This window comes from Chrysochloris asiatica, unplaced genomic scaffold (assembly GCF_000296735.1).
Source record: "Chrysochloris asiatica unplaced genomic scaffold, ChrAsi1.0 scaffold00094, whole genome shotgun sequence".
Lineage (NCBI taxonomy): Eukaryota > Metazoa > Chordata > Mammalia > Afrosoricida > Chrysochloridae > Chrysochloris > Chrysochloris asiatica.
The window spans coordinates 5,085,333-5,106,781 of NW_006408612.1; the positions used below are offsets into that span (position 1 = coordinate 5,085,333).

General features: G+C 41.0%; 1 protein-coding gene across 2 annotated transcripts in view; it reads right to left on the reverse strand.

The window, feature by feature from the left end:
* Positions 1–18,961, reverse strand: part of OLA1 (Obg-like ATPase 1) — a 221,892-nt gene extending 202,931 nt beyond the window's left edge. The window contains exons 1-2 of one of the 2 annotated variants that reach the window (XM_006866651.1): positions 18,788–18,961; positions 17,420–17,520 (exon numbers count right to left, since the gene is read on the reverse strand). In XM_006866651.1, the coding sequence (XP_006866713.1) occupies positions 17,420–17,520 (101 nt within the window). In that variant the 5' untranslated portion in view covers positions 18,788–18,961. The remainder of the gene's footprint in view (positions 1–17,419; positions 17,521–18,787) is intronic. The other variant, XM_006866652.1, reaches the window with a different exon arrangement.
* Positions 18,962–21,449: the final 2,488 nt, after the last annotated feature.

Sequence of the window (21,449 nt, forward strand, 5' to 3'; positions counted from 1 at the left end):
AAAAAGAGGAAGACCCCCAACAAGATGGACTGGCAAAGTGGCAGCATCGATGGACTCAAAAGTGGCAACAGTAGTGAGGTTGGCCCAGGATCGGGTAGTGTTTCATTCTGCTGTGCATAGGTCACTATGGGTCGGTACCAACTCGATGGCACCTAACAACAACATATTTTACTACAACTTTAAAAATAGCAATTTTAATGGATTATTAATCCACAGAATAAAAACCATAAAAATATAAATAAGTACATGAATAAATGAGGGGGAATTCTTCCTTACAAGAGAATTTCCACATATATTTATATGCTATAATGGACATTTTTCAAAAAATCATTTGGTAAACAGTACAGATATAATTGTCTCAAGTATCTCTGCAGTAACTGAAGTAAGAAATGAGTAAAAATAAGGCTTAAAGAAAACATATCAGAGAGAGACTTAGGCCTTACTTGAAAAATATAGTTGAGGGGAAAGGAGGAAAAGATAAATCTCCCAAATCTCTGACTTAAAATGCCTAGGTAGAAAATAGTACTGCTGCCCATTTAGAGAATATACATGAAACTGAACTCAGTTCTGGACATGTTGACTGGAGACAATAAACTAGAGATATTCATAGCAGTTAGATATATGAACCTGGACCATGAAGCAGAGGTCTGGGCAGGATATATAAATTTAGAAAATAGGGATTATTAAAATCAGGTGAGGATGAGCCTGCCAAGCGAGAGACTGCATATAAAAAGAAAAGGCAGTCAAGGGCAGACACTAGACTTAGAAACAAACCTAGGAAGTGCAGCAGCATTCAAGACTAAGGAATGGTAAGGAAGATAGGCAATTACTAATAGTGTCAAAGAGGACAGATAAGTTAAGCAAATTAAAGACAAAAAATGAGTACCAGCTATGGCAATCAGATCACTGTTGTCTTTTGCCATGTTGTTGCTTTGGTTAAGTGCCATCAAGTCGATTCCAACCCACAGTGACCCTGTAGAGGGTTTCCAAGGAGCAGCTGGTGAGCTTGACCCACCAACCTTGCAGTTCAAACAACTCTGCTGTCCAGCGCACTAACCCACAGCACCATACCAGAACTCCATTCTGTCAAATGAAGAGTTTTAAAATAGCCTTAAATGACATTACAAAATGTGTTAAAATATACAATTTGCACCACCCTGTATCTTAAGTCCATATCAATTTCAAATTAATTCATACAAGCACTCTTTTTAAAACACTAAAGTTAATTTTAATAGTTATAAGCAAATGAGAATGTTAAGAATTTAACTATAAAAGGAAAATATAATTCCCCCCAAACCAAAAATCAAATCCACTATGACTTGGTGGCACATAACAACAACAACCATCAAACTGATTCCAACTTCTAACGACCCTGCAGGGCAGAGCTGAACTGTGCGCCATTGGGTTCTGATGGTGTGAATCTTTATGGAAGCCGAAGGCTTCATCTTTCTCCCATAGAGCAGCTACTGGTTCACACTGCCCACCTTTCTGTTAGCAGCCCCACACATAATCCACTGCACCACCAAGGCACCTTAGTATACCCCAGAGGTATAATAAATACAATTGTCTAACTGTTTACAGTATATAATTATTTATATGAAGGAGCTTCAAAACATTCATGGAAAAATTCCATTATCTTTCAATTCCACTTTTCCACTATCTTTTGGGAGACCCATTGTAGTGGCTACGAATCGGGCTGCGAACCTTAAGGTCAGTGGTTCGAAACTACCAGCTGCTCCGCGGGAGAAAGATGAGGCTTTCTACTCCCGTAAAGATTTACACCCTTGGAAACCCTGTACAGGGTCGCTATGGGTCGGAACCGACTCGACGGCACTTAACAACAACAACATTGTATATATAAAATATATTACATATAAGTAAGTTATACTGTATATTGTTGCTGTTGTTGTTAATATCATCAAGTTGAATTCAACTCATAGTGACCCTGTGTAGAGTTTCCAAGGAGTGGTTGGTAAGTTTGAACTGCCAACCTTGTGGTTAGCATCCAGTGTTTATCCTGAAGTACCACCAGGACTTGTATAATATTATGTATAACATACAATATTATATAAAAGTAAGTCTGAATGCATTGCTACAAAATCATAGAAAACTATTAAACAAAAATGTCAAACTGTGAAGTTATTTGTTCTTGACATATTCTCCATCTAGGTCTACATTTCTGAAAGCAGTGTTTCCAACTCAAACCATTTCCCACAGAATTCTCCAGTCTTCCTTTTACATCACATCAACACAGCAGTTTTGGCATCCTCAAGAGACTCAGATCATAATCCTTTGAAATGTTCTTTGAGTTTGAGAAACAAAAAGATGTCTGAAGGGGAGAGGCCAGGGCCGTACGGTGAATGGGGAAAGCTTTCCCAAGGACATTCTATAGGACAGCCCTTGCTGTCAAAGAATAAGCAGATGTGATGGGAAAAAAATGCCTCAGAATAATTTTCTGGTCTTTTGCTCACCAATACAGTTTCCAATTTTCATAAAAATTCTACATAATAAGCCCCCATGATTGCCCTATATGGTTTGAGAAAAATCTATCAAGATCACCCCTTTGGGATCCCAGAAAACAGGTGCCATAACCTCTGAGCTAACCTCTCCGCCTTGAATTTAACTGACCCAGCAAAACCCCTTGTAAGCCCTATTTTGATTAGATCTTTTTTAAAAACACCCTAACAAGACTAAGACAAGTATATTAGTGAGACAACTTGTCTGTAGTCATCCATTAATCACAAAGATATGTTGAAACAAATTTTGTTTGGAATAAGGCAGTGCAAGTATGCATGGGAACCCTAGTAGTAATAATTTTTTACTTACACTGGAATACAAAAGTAAGTTTTTGAGAAAATTCCATTATTCCATATATTCATAAACTTTTTCAAGCCACTTTGTATATAGTGTTTTATATATATGCACATATATACACATACATACATATATATGTAGAAACTATATAATTCATTAAGTATAAAACAGTATATTATTAAAATGAAAATTTAACTTATTATTTACTAAATTGTTTTCTATATGTGAAATCCATCATAATAAAATATTGGAAAAAATCTGCTCAGCATAAAAAATAATTTTAATATGTATAAAAATAAGCCAATTACTTATTGAGCTCCAATATATATTCAGAAATGGTATTTAAAGCTTCCAGTCAACAGTAGGCTATTAGTAGTTTTGGGGGAATCAAATGTCATATGTGGATTTTGGACTGCACAGGGGTCTGTGTCTCTAAACCCTACATTGTTCATGGGTCAAGTGTACTATTAATGCTGTAATTCACTTTGCCTTTAGTTCTTTGCCTTAACATTGAAGCTATGATGAGTAAAAGAAAAAGGAAAAAAAAAAGTCTTGCTAACCGATCCACTCAGCAGACCCAAGAATCTCTGCCTTCAGCATTAATTTTATCAGCAATTTAGGATGAAACTTAATCTGATCACCACTACATACAGCCTAGAGAATGATTTTCCTATTGTGAGTTTCTTTAAAGAATTCCTTTAAGCAGCTTCTAAAGCAAGAGCAAGAATCAACCAGGAAGACTTCTCGAGAGAGTATATGGGCATTACACAACTCCTATAAAGAAAAGAGCTGACCGTAGTGGATTAAAGGTGACACACATGCCTTGCCACTCCTCCCATAAGACTGTCTTTAGGCTGGTATCATAACTTGCTTTGACCACAAGAATGTGGTGGGAATGATGTTGTGCCATTTCCACATTTCTATGCTTGGGCACCAGCCATGAGGCTGAAAAGAAGCTTGGGCTACAGAGCATGTGGAGAGAAAAGGTGGCCAGGGAGAAGAGAACAGAGGTGCCCTACTTCGGGTAAGTCCCCAGTATATGGGTACAGACACCTTGGACCTTCCAGTCTTAACTAGCTACCAGTTGATGGCAGTCATATGACCCACCTAGCAGAAGACCCACCCAGATAACCTAATGAATGATGAGAAAATAATAAATTTTGTTTAAGCAAATGTGTTTTTAAAGTAGTTTCCTATACACTAATCATAATTATCCTGTGATTTTTTTTTTTTTACAACCTTCTTCCTCTACAACAGTACCTTTAAAAGACTCTAATTGGTCTCTGGTAAATTAGGAAAAAGCAAGTTGTGGAAACAACCAAAGCACACTCCAAAAGAAATTGGCTAAGCAACACAATTACTCCCCTGGGAAATTCCTCAGTGTTTAAAGCAGTGTATATTATTTGTCCCCCAGTATCCATCCATCCTTACCTTTTTCCAAGGTAACAGACTTAACTGAACATATGGCCATCAAAATAAAGACTACGTTTGCCAGCCACCTAACATGTAAATTCTCATGAGAAGTTCTAGACAGCGTATGTTATGGCAAAATCCCTAAAAGACTCCTAGTGAAGTCCTTTAGCCCTTTGACCTTTCAGATAACGGGCTACCTGGAATTCACATGACACACCCTTGGACCCAAGGATGAGGACCGGAACCTAGAAATCACAGAGCTGTGATTTAGAAGGATCATGACTCCCTAAGGACTTTATTAAGCAGAGTCACTATACAACTCTGTTGTTGTGTGCCATCAAGTTGGTTATGACTCATAGTGACCCTGCATAGTTTCCAAGGAGCAGCTGGTGGGCTTGAACTGCCAATCATGTGGTTAGCAGTCTAGTACTTATTTAATAGTTCCACAGAGGACTCCTCTGTACTCCACATTTACATGAGAAAGACATCTCTGTTTAAGCCACAGTTATCTGGTGCTTTCTAACACTCTCCATGAGACCCGGTGTGCTGATGTAGGATAAGCACTGGACTGCTAGCCTCAAAGTCAGCAGTCCAAATCCACCAGCCATTCATGGGAGAAAGATGAGGCTTTCTGTTTCCATAAGGAATGACAGGCTTGGAAACCCTACACAGGGTCACTATGAGTCAAACTGACACGGAGGCAATGAGTGAATAAACACTCTTCCACAGGTTTTCAGAGACTAATTTTTCAGAAGTAGACCACCTCCACCTTCTTCCTAATCTGTCTTAATCTGGAAGTCCCACTGAAAGCTGTCCACCACGGGTAAAACTCTGCCATCATGACAGCAACACAAAAGCCACCACAGTTCAACAAACTGACAGACATATCATGTAAAGAAAACAAAAATCTTCACAACTGGACCAATAAACAACATCATGAGAGATGGAGAAAAGACTGAAGTTGTCAAGAATTTCATTTTACCTGAATCCACTGTCAACAACTCATGAGAGCAGCAGTCAAGAAATCAAATGACACTGGGTAAATCTGCTACAAAAGACTTCTTTTTGAAGTATTAAAAAACATAGATGTCACTTTAGGGCTTAGGTACACTTGACCCAAGCCATGCTGTTTTTTTAACTTTTTATTGTAAATTGAGTGAAGAGCAGATTGTTTTACAGTCAACAAATCATACACTTCTTTTTATTTCCATGACCGCAATTCCCTGTGTAACATCAGCTATCCACTTCCTTCCTGTGGTTCTGTTTTTATTCCTCCTTCTTTCCCAATCCTTCTGAATTTTGTCCCTGGGTAAATACTGCCCCTTTGACCCCAATTGTTGGCCACTCCATGGTGTGCATACCTCATTAGTGTCCCTTGTTTGCCTAGCATATTACTTGGCTGAAAACTGAGTTCCAGGATGAGCTCAGTTCCAGATCTGAAGGGCACACCCAAGGGTGCAGTCTCAGGATTCCAATAGTCTGTACCTGACCAGTAAACTTGATCTTTTTCATGATTTTGCCTTTTGTTCCACACTATCTCCCAATCTATCCAGGGCCTTATTTGAGCACACTTTGGTTGTGGTAGTCAGGTACCATCTAGTTCTTCTGGTATTTAGTCATGAAAACTAACGTTCACGTGTTCTATTGGATTGTTTCCAAGCAGCTTCAATTTTCATCATTCTTCTTTCCTTCAGTCAAGGAGAGACCAATAGTTGCACCTTAGATGGCTGCTCATAAACTTTGAAAATCCCAGTCACTAATCACCAAAGTAGGATGTAGAACATTTTCTTTATGGACTATGTTTTGCCAATTGACACCATGCATTTTCAATAACCACATACAGTGTACAATAAATAAATCCGAAGAAATTATTCATTTGAATTATGGCATTGGAGAAGAATACTGAAATTACCATGAACTGCCAGAAGAACAAACAAAAAAAATCTGTCTTCAAAGAAGTACAGTCAGAATGCTCCTTGGAAGTGAGGATGGTGAGACTTCATCTCTCGGACTTTGAATATGTTGTCAGAAACAACCAGTCCCTGGAGAAGGATTTAATGTTTGATACGAGACGGTCAGTGAAAAAGAGAAAGGCCCTCTATGAGATGGACTGACTCAGTGGCTGCAACAATTGGCTCAAACATAACAATTATGAGGATGGCACAGGAGCAGGCATTCCTGTGAGTCAGAACCAACTCTCTAACACCAACAACAACACTCCCCAACCTAATAAATACCAACCTTCCACGTTAAAAGCTGTCCAATGACAGAAGTGTGAAACATTAAAAAGTACTCTCTCCAACAACCTCCAAGCCTCACAGCAACAGTATACTGTGGCCCAAGAGAAGTTAATTCCTAGATGGTCACACTCAGGTAAGAAAGAGGAGAATAGAACTAGAAACTAGATTGGTGTATTTTCTATTTCATTAAAAGTGGCCATAGAAACATGTCTCCTTATCATTAAGCCTATGCATCTTTACTCAAGGAGGGAAAAAAGTATCCAATCATTCCTACCAAAAATACTGACTGTTGTTGTAGGTGCCATCGAGCCAGTACTGGCTCATAGCAAACCTATGCAAAACAAAACAAAACACTACCCAATCCTGGGCCAACTTCATAATAGTTGTTACATTTGAGCCCATTGATACTGCCACTGTGCCAATCCATCTCATTGGGGGTGTTCCTCTTTGTCTTCAACCCCTCACTTTACCAAACATGATATCCTTCTCCAGTGACTGGTCCCTCCTGATAATATGTCTGAAGTATAAAAGCAAAGTCTGGCCATCCTGGCTTCCAGGGAACACTCTGGCTGTACTTCTTCCAACACAGATCTATTTCTTCTTTTGGCAGTCTATGGTACTTTCAATATTCTTCTCCAACACCATAACTCAAATGCATCTTCTATGGTCTAAAATAATTACTGAGTGACTACTATTTTACCAACAGTAGTCTTAAGTGCTTGGGGTCCTGGTGTGGCGCTGTAGAATAAGCACTGGACTTCTAACAATATGGTTGCCAGTTCAAACCCACCAGGCACTCCTCAAAAACCCTAGATGGGGTTGAGTCAGGAACCAACTCACTGGCACTTAATAACAGCTCAACTGTGTAGTGCTAGAAACTGTAACAATAAATAAGAACAACAAAATCCTTACCCAAATGGAATTCAAATTGTGTTGTCAGAAAATGCTGAGCAGTTGATTAAATTAGATAATAAATATAAAGTGCTAAATAATAACTGACATAAAAGCCCAATAAATATCAGCCTTTAATAGCGATAAATATTTAAGAGTCTAGAAAATCAGTCACATAACAAAAAAGCAAACTAGAGATTCAGTTCTCCCCAAATCAAGATTATTTTTGGTGATTTTTTTTTCACTGAACATCTTCTGACTATCAAGCAACCCTTTAGAGAACTGTCTCTCTCATTATTTGAAGGCCTATTCAAAGACAGAAGTGAGCTCTGGTAGCGTAGTGGTTACGAATCAGGCTGCGAGCCGCAAGGTCAGCAGTTCGAAACTACCAGCCGTTCCGCGGGAGAAAGATGAGGCTTTCTCCTCCCGTAAAGATTTACACCCTCGGAAACCCTGTACAGGGTCACTATGAGTCGGAACCGACTCGATGGCACATAACAACAACAACAATTCAAAGACAGAAGTCCTGTTGACACAGTGGATTAAAGATTGGGCCTGTCTTCTAAGTTTGCTATGAGTTGGAATCAACTTGAACGCAGTGAGTTTGGTTTTTAGTTTCAGATTCAGAAGTAGACATGTCCCATCAGGTTCTCTCACTCAAGGGTTTAAACATACAGAAATTCAGGCATTCGTGTGGCTAAACTCCACATGGACTCATCTCTACCAGCACTACCTTGACTCTAGTCCTTCCTGAGACCTAGTAGAGACACTGCAAAAAAGGTGGCTCATGTTGCCTACCAAGAGAAAAGGGGTATAGTAAAGGAAGCAAGGTTTAATGTATATCAGACATACATGAGGCAGAGGGATTGTGTGTCCTCCAAAGACTGCCCTCTAAGGAGAAAGAGGATATATAGGGACTTAAGGCATGGGATCCCAGGTGGTGCTATAGGATAAGCACTGGACTGCTAACCATAGGAAACCATATATTGAATCAGTATGAGTTGGAATCAACTCCATGGCAGTGGGTGGGTGAGCCACAGGGTGGAGTTCCAAGAAATTTCAAGAACTATAATTGCTCTCAGTGTTAGCATGTTAGCACTAATGGCAGCTCTCCTTACAAGATGCAGTCCCTTTAGCCAGTTGTGGCCTTAGTAGTTCAGCTTCTTCAGTTCTATTCTTCGAATGAACTCTTTTTTCTTGTGGAAAATAGGCAAAATTTGAATTGCTAACCAAAAATCAATAACTAATAGTTGGGTAAGGTAAAATCATTCCTACAAAAAATGAGTGTTTACAATCAAACACAATGGCAAAACTCCTAAACCACACCCCCATTGTTGTAAAGTGCGGTGGAGTCGGTTCCAACTCACAGCAACCCTGTATGGGTTTTCCAAGGATGTAAATCTTTGCAGGAGCAGAAAGCCTCATCATCTTTCTCTTGCTAGGCATACACCTGTAAAGAATCTGTTTGTAAATTACTCCTCAGTAAAAATGGAGGTTGGGATATTTAATTTAAAAGCAAAAGCAGGTCATTTATGCTGGACAACAAAATATTTTTAGGTTACTTTCATATAATTGGCTTTATTGTACTCTATTGCTAAAAAGCTTGAATAAATGCTTCATAAGATGGTCATTTTAAAGTAGCACATTTAAAGTTAAGTTGCACTGATTGTTGCAGTTTGAGAATAAGTATGTTAATATCTGAAAAGTATGCCATGCTTACTAGTGCAATAAAGCTCACAACATAATGATCATATCTTGCTTTCAAGTATATTGACAGCACCTTACAGTACTTTGCTTAATTATTTGTTTTGCTTATGTTTCCACTCTCTACTCAGTCTTACTATGCAAGCAGCCTATATCACAGCAGGAAACTCCTTCAAAATGCAAACCTCTCCAGCTCCAGGGAAGACTGTGTGAGTGCAGTGAATTGCTTTTATCTTGCCTTTCTAGCTGTGGTCTTCTTGTTGTTGTTGTTAAGTGCCATCGAGTCGGGTCCGACCCATAGCGACCCTGTACAGGGTTTCCGAGGGTGTAAATCTTTATCACAATCTTGCAAGGGATTAGTCCATTAACTATGCAAATTGAGTAGCTTATGGTCTTACAAAGGGACTGGACAATTTACTATGCAAATTGAGTCTATCCTTATGGGCTACTAAGAGATTGGTCAGTTCATGGTCTTGCTGGGAGGACCATGCCTTAACACTGAAGGGTAGGTTTATAAAATGGCTAATCCTGAAGAGGCTCAGGGGGGAATCTCACTACTATTAAGCAGAGTTTGTCCTTTGGACCTGAGGTCCCTATGCTGAGAACCTCCTAGACCCAGAAGAGAAAGCTGGGCCACTGAAGGTAGTGCGAGGCAGAAAAAGAGCAGTAAACTTGCTGGCCCACACAGCAAGAGGTGAGTGCCTTCAGGCAGGTGGCTTGTCTGCAAAGCTAAAAAACACGGTATCACTTACCTGTGCAGGCCAGAGGCCTGAGTGTGGCCCATATCAGGGCTGCACACCTTGCTGCCTGGGCAGCCTGGACCCAGGTAGCAAGATGGTAAGAGAGCCTCACAGGTCTGGGGAGTGTGGCAGGAGACAGGAGCAGAGACCAGGGAGGCCCACCGACAGAGCAGAAGCTTCAGGAACTGTGCAGACCACCCTAACAGCATGATGATAGCTGGAGACAGTGGTAATGTGAATACAGCATCAACCTGAATCACAGTGTGCCTGCCCAGAGGCGTGGAAAATTTGGAGAAGGGTTTACCTTCCCTTTGGGAATCTGTTATTATTTACTGCTTACTTTCAATAAACGGGAGAAAGATGAGGCTTTCTACTCCCGTAAAGATTTACACCCTCGGAAACCCTATACAGGGTCGCTATGGGTCGGAACTGACTCGATGGCACATAACAACAACAACAACTTTCAATAAATAATACTAGCTCGTTCTCTGTTATCACTATGTAAGTGTCTGTGTGTCTGGCTCAATCAGATGAATGGCTAATGCCAGAAGGTACATGTGTTTTTGTCCTAGCAGTCTTATGAGACACAGCCTGATTGCAAGCATACAGACTGAAATTAGGACGGACACATTTGTTCATGTTTTACATTGTAAGGCTTTAAGAACTGTCTCATTTGGTCATACCATGCTTAATTCACTAAAAAAACCACTCTGATACGGGCTCCAAGGAACACATGGGAAAACATGGTTGTCCCACTTATCATCAATCTAAAACTCGAAAGCCACATTCCAAAATGCCTTCAGTCCCCTTCATAAATCCAGATCAATCTAGTACCCATTAATAGATCGTAATCATTCTCCACATCCCAACTTTTTAAAACTTTGTATTTGCGTGAAGATTTACAGAATAATCAGTTTTACATTCAACAATTCATATACATTTTGTTTCATGTCACTGATTGCAACCCCTTCAATGCAACATCATTTGTCCAATTCCCCCGTGCTGCCTGTTCCCATTCCTCTTCCTTTCCTAACCCTTCTGGACTTTGTCCTTGGGTCAGTGCTGCCCTTTTGATCTCAAAAGATTGTTTTAAGGTGTGAATACCTCTCTAATCACTTTTGAAACATTGTATATTTCAGTAAATGACAGTTTACTAGTAAGTGATAGTAAAAGTATTATAATAGAATAGGCAAGTAAGAGAAAGCAGACTTTGAGTATTTAAGTTGCTGATGTATATAAATTTATAAGATACACTCCACATAATTACTTTTATTTGCAAATAAACATTTCACTTTAATTCTAAAAATATATTTAAAAAATTGTTTGCACTTTCACAACTTTCAGATTTTGCCAGTTTACAACAGATATCCTTTTAGCTACCAAGTTTCAATATTACATTAAAAATTGTCACCTTCCCCTCTTCCAGTAGAAATTTAGTCATGTAAACCCCAATCTCCCAAGATTAGACACATTCAACTTTACAATGGGCTTTTGAAAATGTTTTCCTAGTGTATCCTTCACCACTCATCTGTCAGTTTTTCATACTGTGGTGACGTGTATGTTGCTGTAATGCTAGAATCTATGCCACCAGTATTTTAAATACCAGCAGGGTCACCCATGGTGGACAGGTTTCAGCAGAGCTTCCAGACTAAAACAGACTAGGAAGGAGGGCCTGTAGATCAAGTTCTGAAAAATCTGGCCACTGAAAACCTTATGAATAGCAGCATAACATTGTCAGATACAGTGTCAGAAGATGAGCCTCTCAAGTTGGGAGGCACTCAAACATGACAAGAGAAGAGCTGTCTCCTGAAAATTGAGTTGACCTTATTAACATAGATGGAGTTAACCTTTCGGGACCTTCAACTGTTAATGGTGCACAACTTAAAATCAGAGGACACAGCTGTAAACACCCATTATGAAAACATGGAGTGTACAATGTATGAATCTAGGAAAACTTACGCTGTCAAAAATGAAATGGAACAAATAAAGACTGATATCCCAGGCAAAAGTAGTAAGCTGAAAAAACTGGTATTTGCCATTTTGAATATGGATTACTTATGTGGGGTACATCATATCGAAGAGGAATGGAGTCAGATTCATAGCCAAAAAAGAACATTTAGGGAAAAAAAAAATAGTAGTCAAAAAGAACAATTCTACCTGGAGACTCTTGGGCCCAGAGTCAGTGGCATAGCTACAGAGGACTAGAGTGAAGAGTGAAGCCTCCAGCTGTTAAGAAGAGAGGGCATATGCACAAGAACACCCACACCTCTGGATGCAGTAGCTCAGAAGACGGAACAAATCTTTACAACAAGGATCATTCCCATACCCCCTCCATATACAGAGTAGACAGGGATGGGCAACTTGGACATTGGCTACCCAAAATGGGGGATGGGGGGTTACAAAGGCAACAAGTGGCTGGCTTACAAGCTTTCAAGAGGGAACCTAGATCCAGAGGGTGTGGAAGAAGGTAGAATCTCCACTGAGTAGTATCCAATCTGTCTAGGCAGGCTGATGAAAGAAAACGCAGATAGGTCTCTTGTGATAAAATAGTGAATAATTGTTATCAGGACTGATTGTAAAGGTTGGAAATGTAAAGGTAGACGTTTTGTGGCAAGACGGGGAGTGATTAACTTTGCAGTCTAGGAGCAGAGGTCCCTGGGACCATCAAGGGAGAAGAGTGGAGAGCGGGACCCTACCCAGAGAAGCAGTGACGCAGAGATGGAGGCAGAGATGGAGGACGTGGAAAGATGAAGTGGCTGGGGACTTTAGACCCAGAGAGGGAGAGGGGCTGTATGCTGATGACCAGGGCTTGCAGGGTATACCCTGAGGTTAGTTGAATGATGCTGGAGGGAATTGTAACCATGGTAATGAAACAATATATGGTAGGATGAATGTAAAACTAATATTTTCCCATGTAAGCTACCACATAATTCACAAAAAAAAAAAAAAAAAAAAGAACATTTCTGTCTGTGATAGGATAATATCCAGGCACCTCCAAGGAAGACCAGTTAATACCACTACTATTCATATTTATGAACCACCCACTAAAGTGAGTGATGATGAAACTGAAAAATTCTATTACCTTTTTCAGTCTGAAATGGATCAAACATGATTAGACTGTGAAGGTTAGAAACAACAGAGAAATGATCTATATATAGTTGGATAATGTGGCCTTGGTGATAGAGACAATGCTGGCGATCACATGCTGGAATTCTACAAGACCAATGACTTATTCATTGCAAACAGCTTTTTAAAGCAACATAAAAAGTGACTGTACATCTGTACCAGATACAATACACAGAAGTCAAACTGAGTGCATCTGTGGGAAGAGACAATGGGAATGCTCAATATCCTTAGCCAAAACAAGGCCAGGGGCCAACTACAGAACAGACCATCAATTGCTCATATACAAGTTGAGGCTTAAGCTGAAGACAATTAAGACTTCTCTACAAGAGTCAAAATATGACCCTGAATATATCCCACCTGACTTTAGAAACAATCTCATGAACAGATTTAATGCATTAAACACTAATAATCAAAGACAAGAAAAGCTATGGGAAGACATCAAAAGCATCATGTATGAAGAAAGCAAAAGGTCATAAAAAGACAGGGGGAAAAGGAGAAAAGACCAAAGTGAATATCAGAGGCAATCTGAGACAATGACATGGAGAGACAGAGCACCTGAGGACTCTAGACTCATGGAAGGGGAAAGGCTGTGTGCTGACGGGCAGGGGGCTGGCTAGCAAAACTGACCTTTGGCTGTGTAGATTCCTGTATGTTTTTGTGTATATCAAAAAAGGGGATTGTAATTATTACAATGAAACAAGATGCAATTGGTTGAATGCAAAACTATTACTCAACTCACAATAAAAAGCTTTAAAAAAAACACACAAAAGTACATAAAAAATTCTGAACTTAACAAAAAGCAAAAGACTTAGAAACTTGCTCTCCAGAGAAGCTAAAGCTAATAGAACAAATGAGAGAACATTTCAAAGGCAGTCGGAAAAGACAAAGGCAAATATAATGAAATGTGCAAAGAAATGTGCATAGACCTGGAGTTAGAAAATCAAAAGGGAAGAACGTGTTCAATATTGTTCAAGCTGAAAGAAAGAACTGAAGACAAAATCCAATGCCTTGATTTGCAATACTGAAGGATTCTATAGGCAAAATAACTAGAGTCCTGGTGTGGTGCTATACAATAAGCACTGAACTGCTAACCAAGAGGTTGACAGTTCAAAACAACCAGCCACTCCTCAGAAACACTATACAGGGTTGCTATGAGTTGGAACTGACTCGCTAGCATTTAACAACAATAAGCAAAATATTGACTAACACTGGGAACATCTGCAGAAGGAATACGTAGAGTCACAGTACCAAAGCAAATTGGTAGATGTTCCAGCATTTCAAGAGGTAGCATGTATTAAAGAACTGACGATATTGAAGTAAGAAGTCTAAGCAGCCCTAAAAAGGAACAGGCGAAGCAAAGCTCCAGGAATTGATGAAATACAAATTGAAATACTTCAACAGTCTGATGCAGCACTGGAGGCACTCACTAATTTATGTTAAGGAATTGGAAAGACAGCTACCTGGCCAACCAATTGTAAGAGACACATATCTGTGCCCATTTCAAAAAGAGGAGAATCAATGGAATGCAGAAATCACCCAACAGTTATCATTAGTCTTAGATTAAAATTTTGTTGAAGATCATTAAAAAACAATTGCAGAAGTACAACAAGGTGCTGCCAAAAATTAAAGCTAGGTTCAGAGGAGAACATGTAAATAGGGTTAACACTGCTGATGTGAGATGGATCTTGGCTGAAAACAAAGAATACCAGAAAGATGTTTTACTTGTACTTGATTATGCAAAGGCTTTTGACAATGTGAATCATAACAAATTACAGATAACATTGCAAAGAATGGGTATGCCAAAACAGATAATTGTGATCATGAGGAACCTGTATCTAGATTAAGAGGCAGTCATTAGAACAGAACAAAATAATACTGAATTGCTTAAAATTAGGAAAAGTGTGCATTGGGGATATATCCTTTCACCATACTTAATCTGTACTCTGAGCAGAAAATGTGATAAACTGGATTATATGAAGAAGAACACGGCATCAACACTGGAGGAAGACTCACTAAGAACCTGCAATATGCAGATGACACAAGCTTGCTTGATGAAAGGGAAAAGGACATGAAATACTTACTGATGAAGATTAAAGACTACAGCCTTCAGTAGGGATTGAACCTTAATGTTAAGAAAACAAAAATCCTCACATCTGGACCAACAAATAACATCATGCTAAATGGAGAAAAGACTCAAGTTATCAAAGACTTCATTTTGTTTGGATCCACAATCAAAACTCATGGAAGTAGTAGTCAAGAAGTCAAATGATGTATCTTTTAAAACTGTTGCAAAAGACCTCTTTAAAGTGTTCAAGAGCAAAGATGACAGTTTGAGGACTAAGGTGCCCCTGATCCAAGTCATGGTATTTTCAATAGCTTCATATACATGTTAAAGCTGGACAGTGAATAAGGAAGACCGTAGAAGAATCAATGCATTTGGATTATGATGTTGGCACAGAATCTTGAAAGTATCATGGACTGCCAGAGAAACAAATCTTTCTTGAAAGAAGTACAGCCAGAATGCTCCTTAGAAGCAAGAATGGCAAGACTTCATCTCATACTTAAGACATGTTATCAGGTCGGACAAATTCCTAGAGAAGGACCATGGTTGGTATGAAGGGTTGGTGAAAAAGAAGAAGACCACCCCCCACAAAAGCTGGATTGACACAATGGCAGCAACAATGGGCTCAAATATAACAATTATAAGGATGGCACAGGACTGGGCAATGTTTTGTTCTGTTGTGCATACAGTCACTTATGAGTCGGAACCAACTCACCAACACCTAAGAATAACAAAGCATCCTACTGCATGCTCTTTAGTAGCTAGCCAAAGTAGGAAACACTAGATAGCCAGCCAGTTGGCATTAAAAAAATCACAATTTTGTTGTAAAGTGCCATGGAGTCAATTCTGACTCATAGCAAGACACAAGCCCATGTGACAGAACAGAACTGCTCCCAGGGTTTTCAGCTATTATCTTTACTGGATTTACAGGAATTTCTCCCCCAGAGTCATTAGGTAAGCTCCAATTATCAACATTTTAGTTCGCAACCAAGCACTTAACTGCTGCACCACCAGGGAAGGCTCCTTGAAATCAATTCCATTTGAATTCAATACTGTGTGTCTCCCAACAGTGTTTCAAGCAAATATAGCTAGCCCTGTTCAACTCGATATTTTAACTTCCATTGCTTAACAAAACAAATAATATAAGCAACTTGTTTCAACACACTATCTGTGTACCTGAACCCAAACCAAGCCCATTCATGGAGTCTATTCCAACTCACAGTGACCCTATATTGTTATTATTATGTGCTCTCAAGTCGGTCTGACTCATAGCAACCCTATATAGTGTTTCAGAGAAACAGGTGCCGAGTTTGAACCACTGACCCCGCAGTTCAAACCGACCTTATAGTCCAGTGCTTTATCATACAGCACTATATCAGCACACTACAATAATCTTACATGGCAGAGTAAAACTGCCCAAGGCTTTAATCTTCATGGAAACAGAATGCCACATCTTTCTTCTGTTACTGTTGTTGTGCAGTGCCATCTAATCGATTCCAACCCACAGTGACCTTGAATAGGGTTTCCAAGGAGCAGCTGGTAAGCTTGAACCACCAACCTTGCAGTTCAAACAACTTTGCAGTCTGACACATTAGCCCACAGCGCCACACCACTTCAAATTGGGTTCAAATTGCTAGTTTATCACTTTAGCTCCTACCACACAAGGGTTCCTCAATATCTGTGTATAAAACTAAAATTTAAAAAAAAAACAAAAAAACTAAGCTAAACCAAGTTTTGCAACATATTAATATTCCAGCTTCCTAGAATAAAAGTAAGTGGTGAGTTTTCATTTCTACAAAACCAAGTAACCCAAACCCACTGCCATGAAGCTGATTGAGACTCATGGCAACCCCACGTGTGTCAAAGCAGAACTGCATTTACAGGGCTGCCAATGGCTACAAGCTTATGGACTCCTGGTGTGGCACTGCAGGATAAGCACTGGACTGCAAGGTCATTTTGAACTGCAAGATATGCAGTTCAAACTCACCAACCGCTCCTCAGAAGCCCTGCACAGGGTTCTCTATGAGTCGGAATTGACTCAATGGCACACGTAACAACAATCTTCAGGAAGGAATCTTTGTTGTGCAGTGATTAAGCACCTGACTGCTTACCAATAGGTTGCCAGTTTGATACCAGCAGCTGCTCTTCGGGAGAAAGATGTAACAGTCTGCTTCCGTAAAGATTTACCACCTTGTAAATCTTGTGGGCAGACAGATCTACTCTGTCCTATAGGGTTACTACGAGTCTGATCTCAACTCAATGGCAATGAGTTTGCTTTGGAGTTTAATCTTACAGAAGTAGCTCACCAAGTCTTTTTCTCCATGGAACCAGTGGGTGGATTTGAACCGCCAACCTTTCAGTTAGTTGCCAGGCATAAAACATTTGCGCAATCCAGGCATTAAAACAAAAATAGTCCACTATTCACCTACCCAACATTTGGCAATCCAACAATACCAATTTTCAGGGAGGTTCCAAATCTTCCAATGATTGGTGGTGGTTTCATTCCATCACCTCCCTTTTTGGGGGGCATCTGAAATGTCAAAACAAATATGAACAAAACTTTGCATATCTCCACTGACCAAAAACACATTTCATCACATAAAATAGATTAGGGGAGGTTCCCACTAATAACTGAAAAGTGTGGTGCATGCATCAATCCAACATGGATACAGAGCTAAATCCATTTTATTTTATAACAAAATATTTTACTTTATAACAAAAAACTTTTCTTAAGTTCTGTTAACAAAGGTGATTCTGACGGTTGTCAAAATCGTCACTGCAGGGAAGTTCTGGAAAGACTGATTTAAAAATATGTGGCACCAAAAATCAAAAATTAACTTATAAATTAACTGCCAATCCTCCACCCAGACTGTTCACAAAACACTTTATTTGCAGTGGTTCTAGAGTAAGAAAAGTATGACACACGGTTATATGAATGGAAGCATTGGGGACAAGGGCACAATGTCAAAGAAAAACCCATTCTAAAACTATCAGCAATCAAGTCACCTCTACCAAACCATTCCTCTATTACCTGGAACCTATTATCCCTCATTGCCTTCACAACCCCAATTTTCCTTCCAATTAAGTCCCCTCTATCTTTGGCACTTTAGGTACTACTTATGGGTCCTTATAAACAACCTTTGGAACTTACGTGATGGTTACAGTTATGAATTAAACAACTAAACGCTTTTGAGTTACAAGTCAAAACTTTCTCAGCCCCTTTTTATTTTGGCTCCAAGTGCTTCCATGCAGAATGAAGCCCGTTTTATTAATGTAAACTGAATGCACGAGGACTGCTGATCAGTTCCTGTCTTCAGGCTCGAGTTGTACTTCGTGCGGCCACGCTGGGGCCCTGCTCATGAAGTGATATTTCCGCCTTTGATCCCTGACCCTGAGCTGGACGTCCCTTCTCTGGGTTCCCTCTCCTACCTGTTCCAGTCAAACCCCAGGCCTCGAAGGCACAGCTGCACGAGCAAAGCCTCTTCCTGCGCTTGGCCTCCTACCAAGCGACCCAAGCGGGCTCCCACCCAACACCCTCCCCCTATGGACAGGGCCACTGGATGTCCCGGCCTCCGGAGAAGCCGCTTCGCCTGGGCGTGCCGGGGTAAAGCATGGGACGCTCCGGGTGCGCGCGGCCTAGTCCGAGAGCGCCTCATTCATCCACACACCCCACGCCGCCCGCTTCCTTCGCCCCATCCCGGTCACCCGTCCCAGGCCTGCCTCCAATCACCAGGCAGTGGGCCCAGGCGCCAAAGGCAGGGCGACGAACGCTCCTGCGAGCTCCCAGATGGCCTCACCGTGCTTGGGACGGGCGAAGACTCGGGGTCCCAGCGACAGCAGGAGACCAGCACTGCCGGCAGCGGGAGGCGGGGAAGAAGGAGGAGAGAGCGTAGGACCAGCCCCTTCGCCGAGCTGTACGCACGACGACGGCGGCGGAATGGGCGGACCGAGCGGCGGGCGGCACCTGCGCGCAGGCCGCGTGCCCCACCCCTCTCACCCAGCCCCGCCTCCCGCACCCTTCCGCCCCGCCCATTGTCCCGGCCGGCTTAGGGAGGTGGGAGATGGGCGCTGGGTGGGAGGAGCCTGGAGGCGGCAGAGCTGGGTGGGAGGAGCCTGGAGGCGGCAGAACCAAGCAGGCTCTGGAGTGTGCGTCTGCCACATCTTTAGGCACGTGGTGCCTCTCTGCCATTGGTCACCGCTTACGTGTAGGTGTGCTCCCAGTGCCTCTGACACACGCGCACCCGCCGGCCTGCAGTCCCACACTCCATCCGCGGGACCTGGAAACCCCTTCGGCCGGGTCAGCGTGCCGGGTTCCTCCAAGACCACCGGCCCAGCCCGCCTTCCTTTCCCTATAACTATCTAGTCAATCCAGAGGAGTGAGAAGGTGTTAAATAAACTTTCTTAAAAGAAAAAAAAACAAAGTTTATGATCAAAGAGTCCTTTCGTCACCTTTCCATTCAGACGTCTCACTGGCACTGGGTCGCAGAATGAGTGTCAACAGGGACAGTTTCTCCCTTTTCCTTTGGATGGTTAAAGGTCTTTCTTTGGAAGGTGGGAAACTGGTTACAATCTGGACTCACCATTCTCTAGCTGTGTGACCCTGTATAAAACAATCGCTCGGGTCGTCAATTTCCTCTTCTATAAAATGCAGTTATTGAGATCCAGCTCACACAATTGTTGAGAATAAAATGAGATCATATGAGTGATGCTTGTAGCAACATATAGCAAAGGCTCATAAATATTATTGTTAAGTGCCTTCGAGTGGGTTCCGACCCATAGTGACCCTGTATAGGGTTTCTGAGGAGCAGCTGGTAAGCTTGAACCACCAACCTTGCAGTTGAAATGGCTTTACATCTGGCGCACTAACCCACAGCGCCACACTAGGACTCATAAATAGTAGCTACTGTTAAGGAGCTCTGGTAGTGTAGTGGTTACGAATTGGGCTGCGAATCTTAAGGTCAGCGGTTCGAAACTACCAGCTGTCCCACTGGAGAAAGATGAGGCTTTCTGATCCCGCAAAGATCTACAGCCTCAGAAACCCTACACAGGATCCTGATGAGTCGGAACCAACTAGACTCAAAGTCATTTAACAAGCTTAACAACAACAACAAGCTTAACAACATCAACAAGCTTAACAACAACAACAGTTGTTACTAACAAAAAACGCTGGTGGCGCTGTGGCTTGCTAATTGGCTGCTAACAGCAAGATCAGCAGTTCAAACTCACCAACCGCTCCTCAGGTAAAGGATGATGCTGTCTGCTCTGGTAAAGATTTAGTCTGAGAAAACCCTATGTGGGGTCTCCATGAGTCAGGATTGACTGACGGCAGTGTGGTTTGGTTAGTGTTAGTGTTAGTGTTTCATCTGCAAGTACTGACTATACCACAGCAGCACTATAGAAGAAATTCTATTATTCAGGTCCTGGTCCTCAGTCAATATTCCAGGAATTGTCACAACAATTGATAAAACTTGTTCCCCCAAAGTATTGACACTAAAAGCTTCCTCCAAAGAAATTAGTTGCTAATAAAGGAACGGATACAATTTGGTTGCTATTCCCACTTCAGAAGTAAGGAAACAATTCCAAAAAGGCTAAGTCATATTGGCAGAAACTGGATTTCAAACACTGATTTATCTGAAAAAAACCTGCTGTTGCCTCTTCAGTAAGAATTCTAATAGACTCACTTAAGAGCAGCAATCGAGCCACTATTCAGAATAAAATTACATTAAAGTTTTTTCTTAGTCCTGCGAGATGATACGGTCACCTGGTGTGGCATTGTAGGATAAGCACTGGACTGCTAGCCACAAAGTCAGTGGTTCAAACCCACCAGTCGCTCCTGGGAAGCCCTAAACAGGGTCGCTATGAGCCAAAACCGACTCAACAGCACTAAACAGCAACAACAAATGAGATGATACACGGAGGTAAATTGAACATTTTCTGTAATTTAAAAAATTCTCAAGAACACAGCTTGATTTGGTTTTGATTTTATATTATTTTTCCTAATATCATTCACAAATATGTACTATTAATATTCTCTCAATCTAGCACCCTTGTCACCAAAACTACATTTTACAAAGCAAGTATCTGGGTACATTCTAGCTATGAAACAGAGGGAAGCTAATGAGCCCATGTTTTGTGTCCACCATCAATATAAGTCTCATAAACAGCCCTAACAAAGTAATCTATGAATGGCTTGTTGCTGTTTTAGTACAGTAAAGGTCTTTAGTTTCACAGTGCTGCTTGTAGAAACAGACAGGAGTCATGACTTTTAAAACTCAAGAATCCCAAAGAGCCCACTCTACTCAGCAACCAGCCACTCCATACTAATTGAAAATATTCCCTACTTGTGAAGTAGTAGAATCATCTTCAACTTACCACTGTGTTTTGGCCCAATCTAGCTACTTCTTCAAACTCAATATCTCTCAGATCTACCCATTCCCTTCAATTCACACTGTCAAGTCC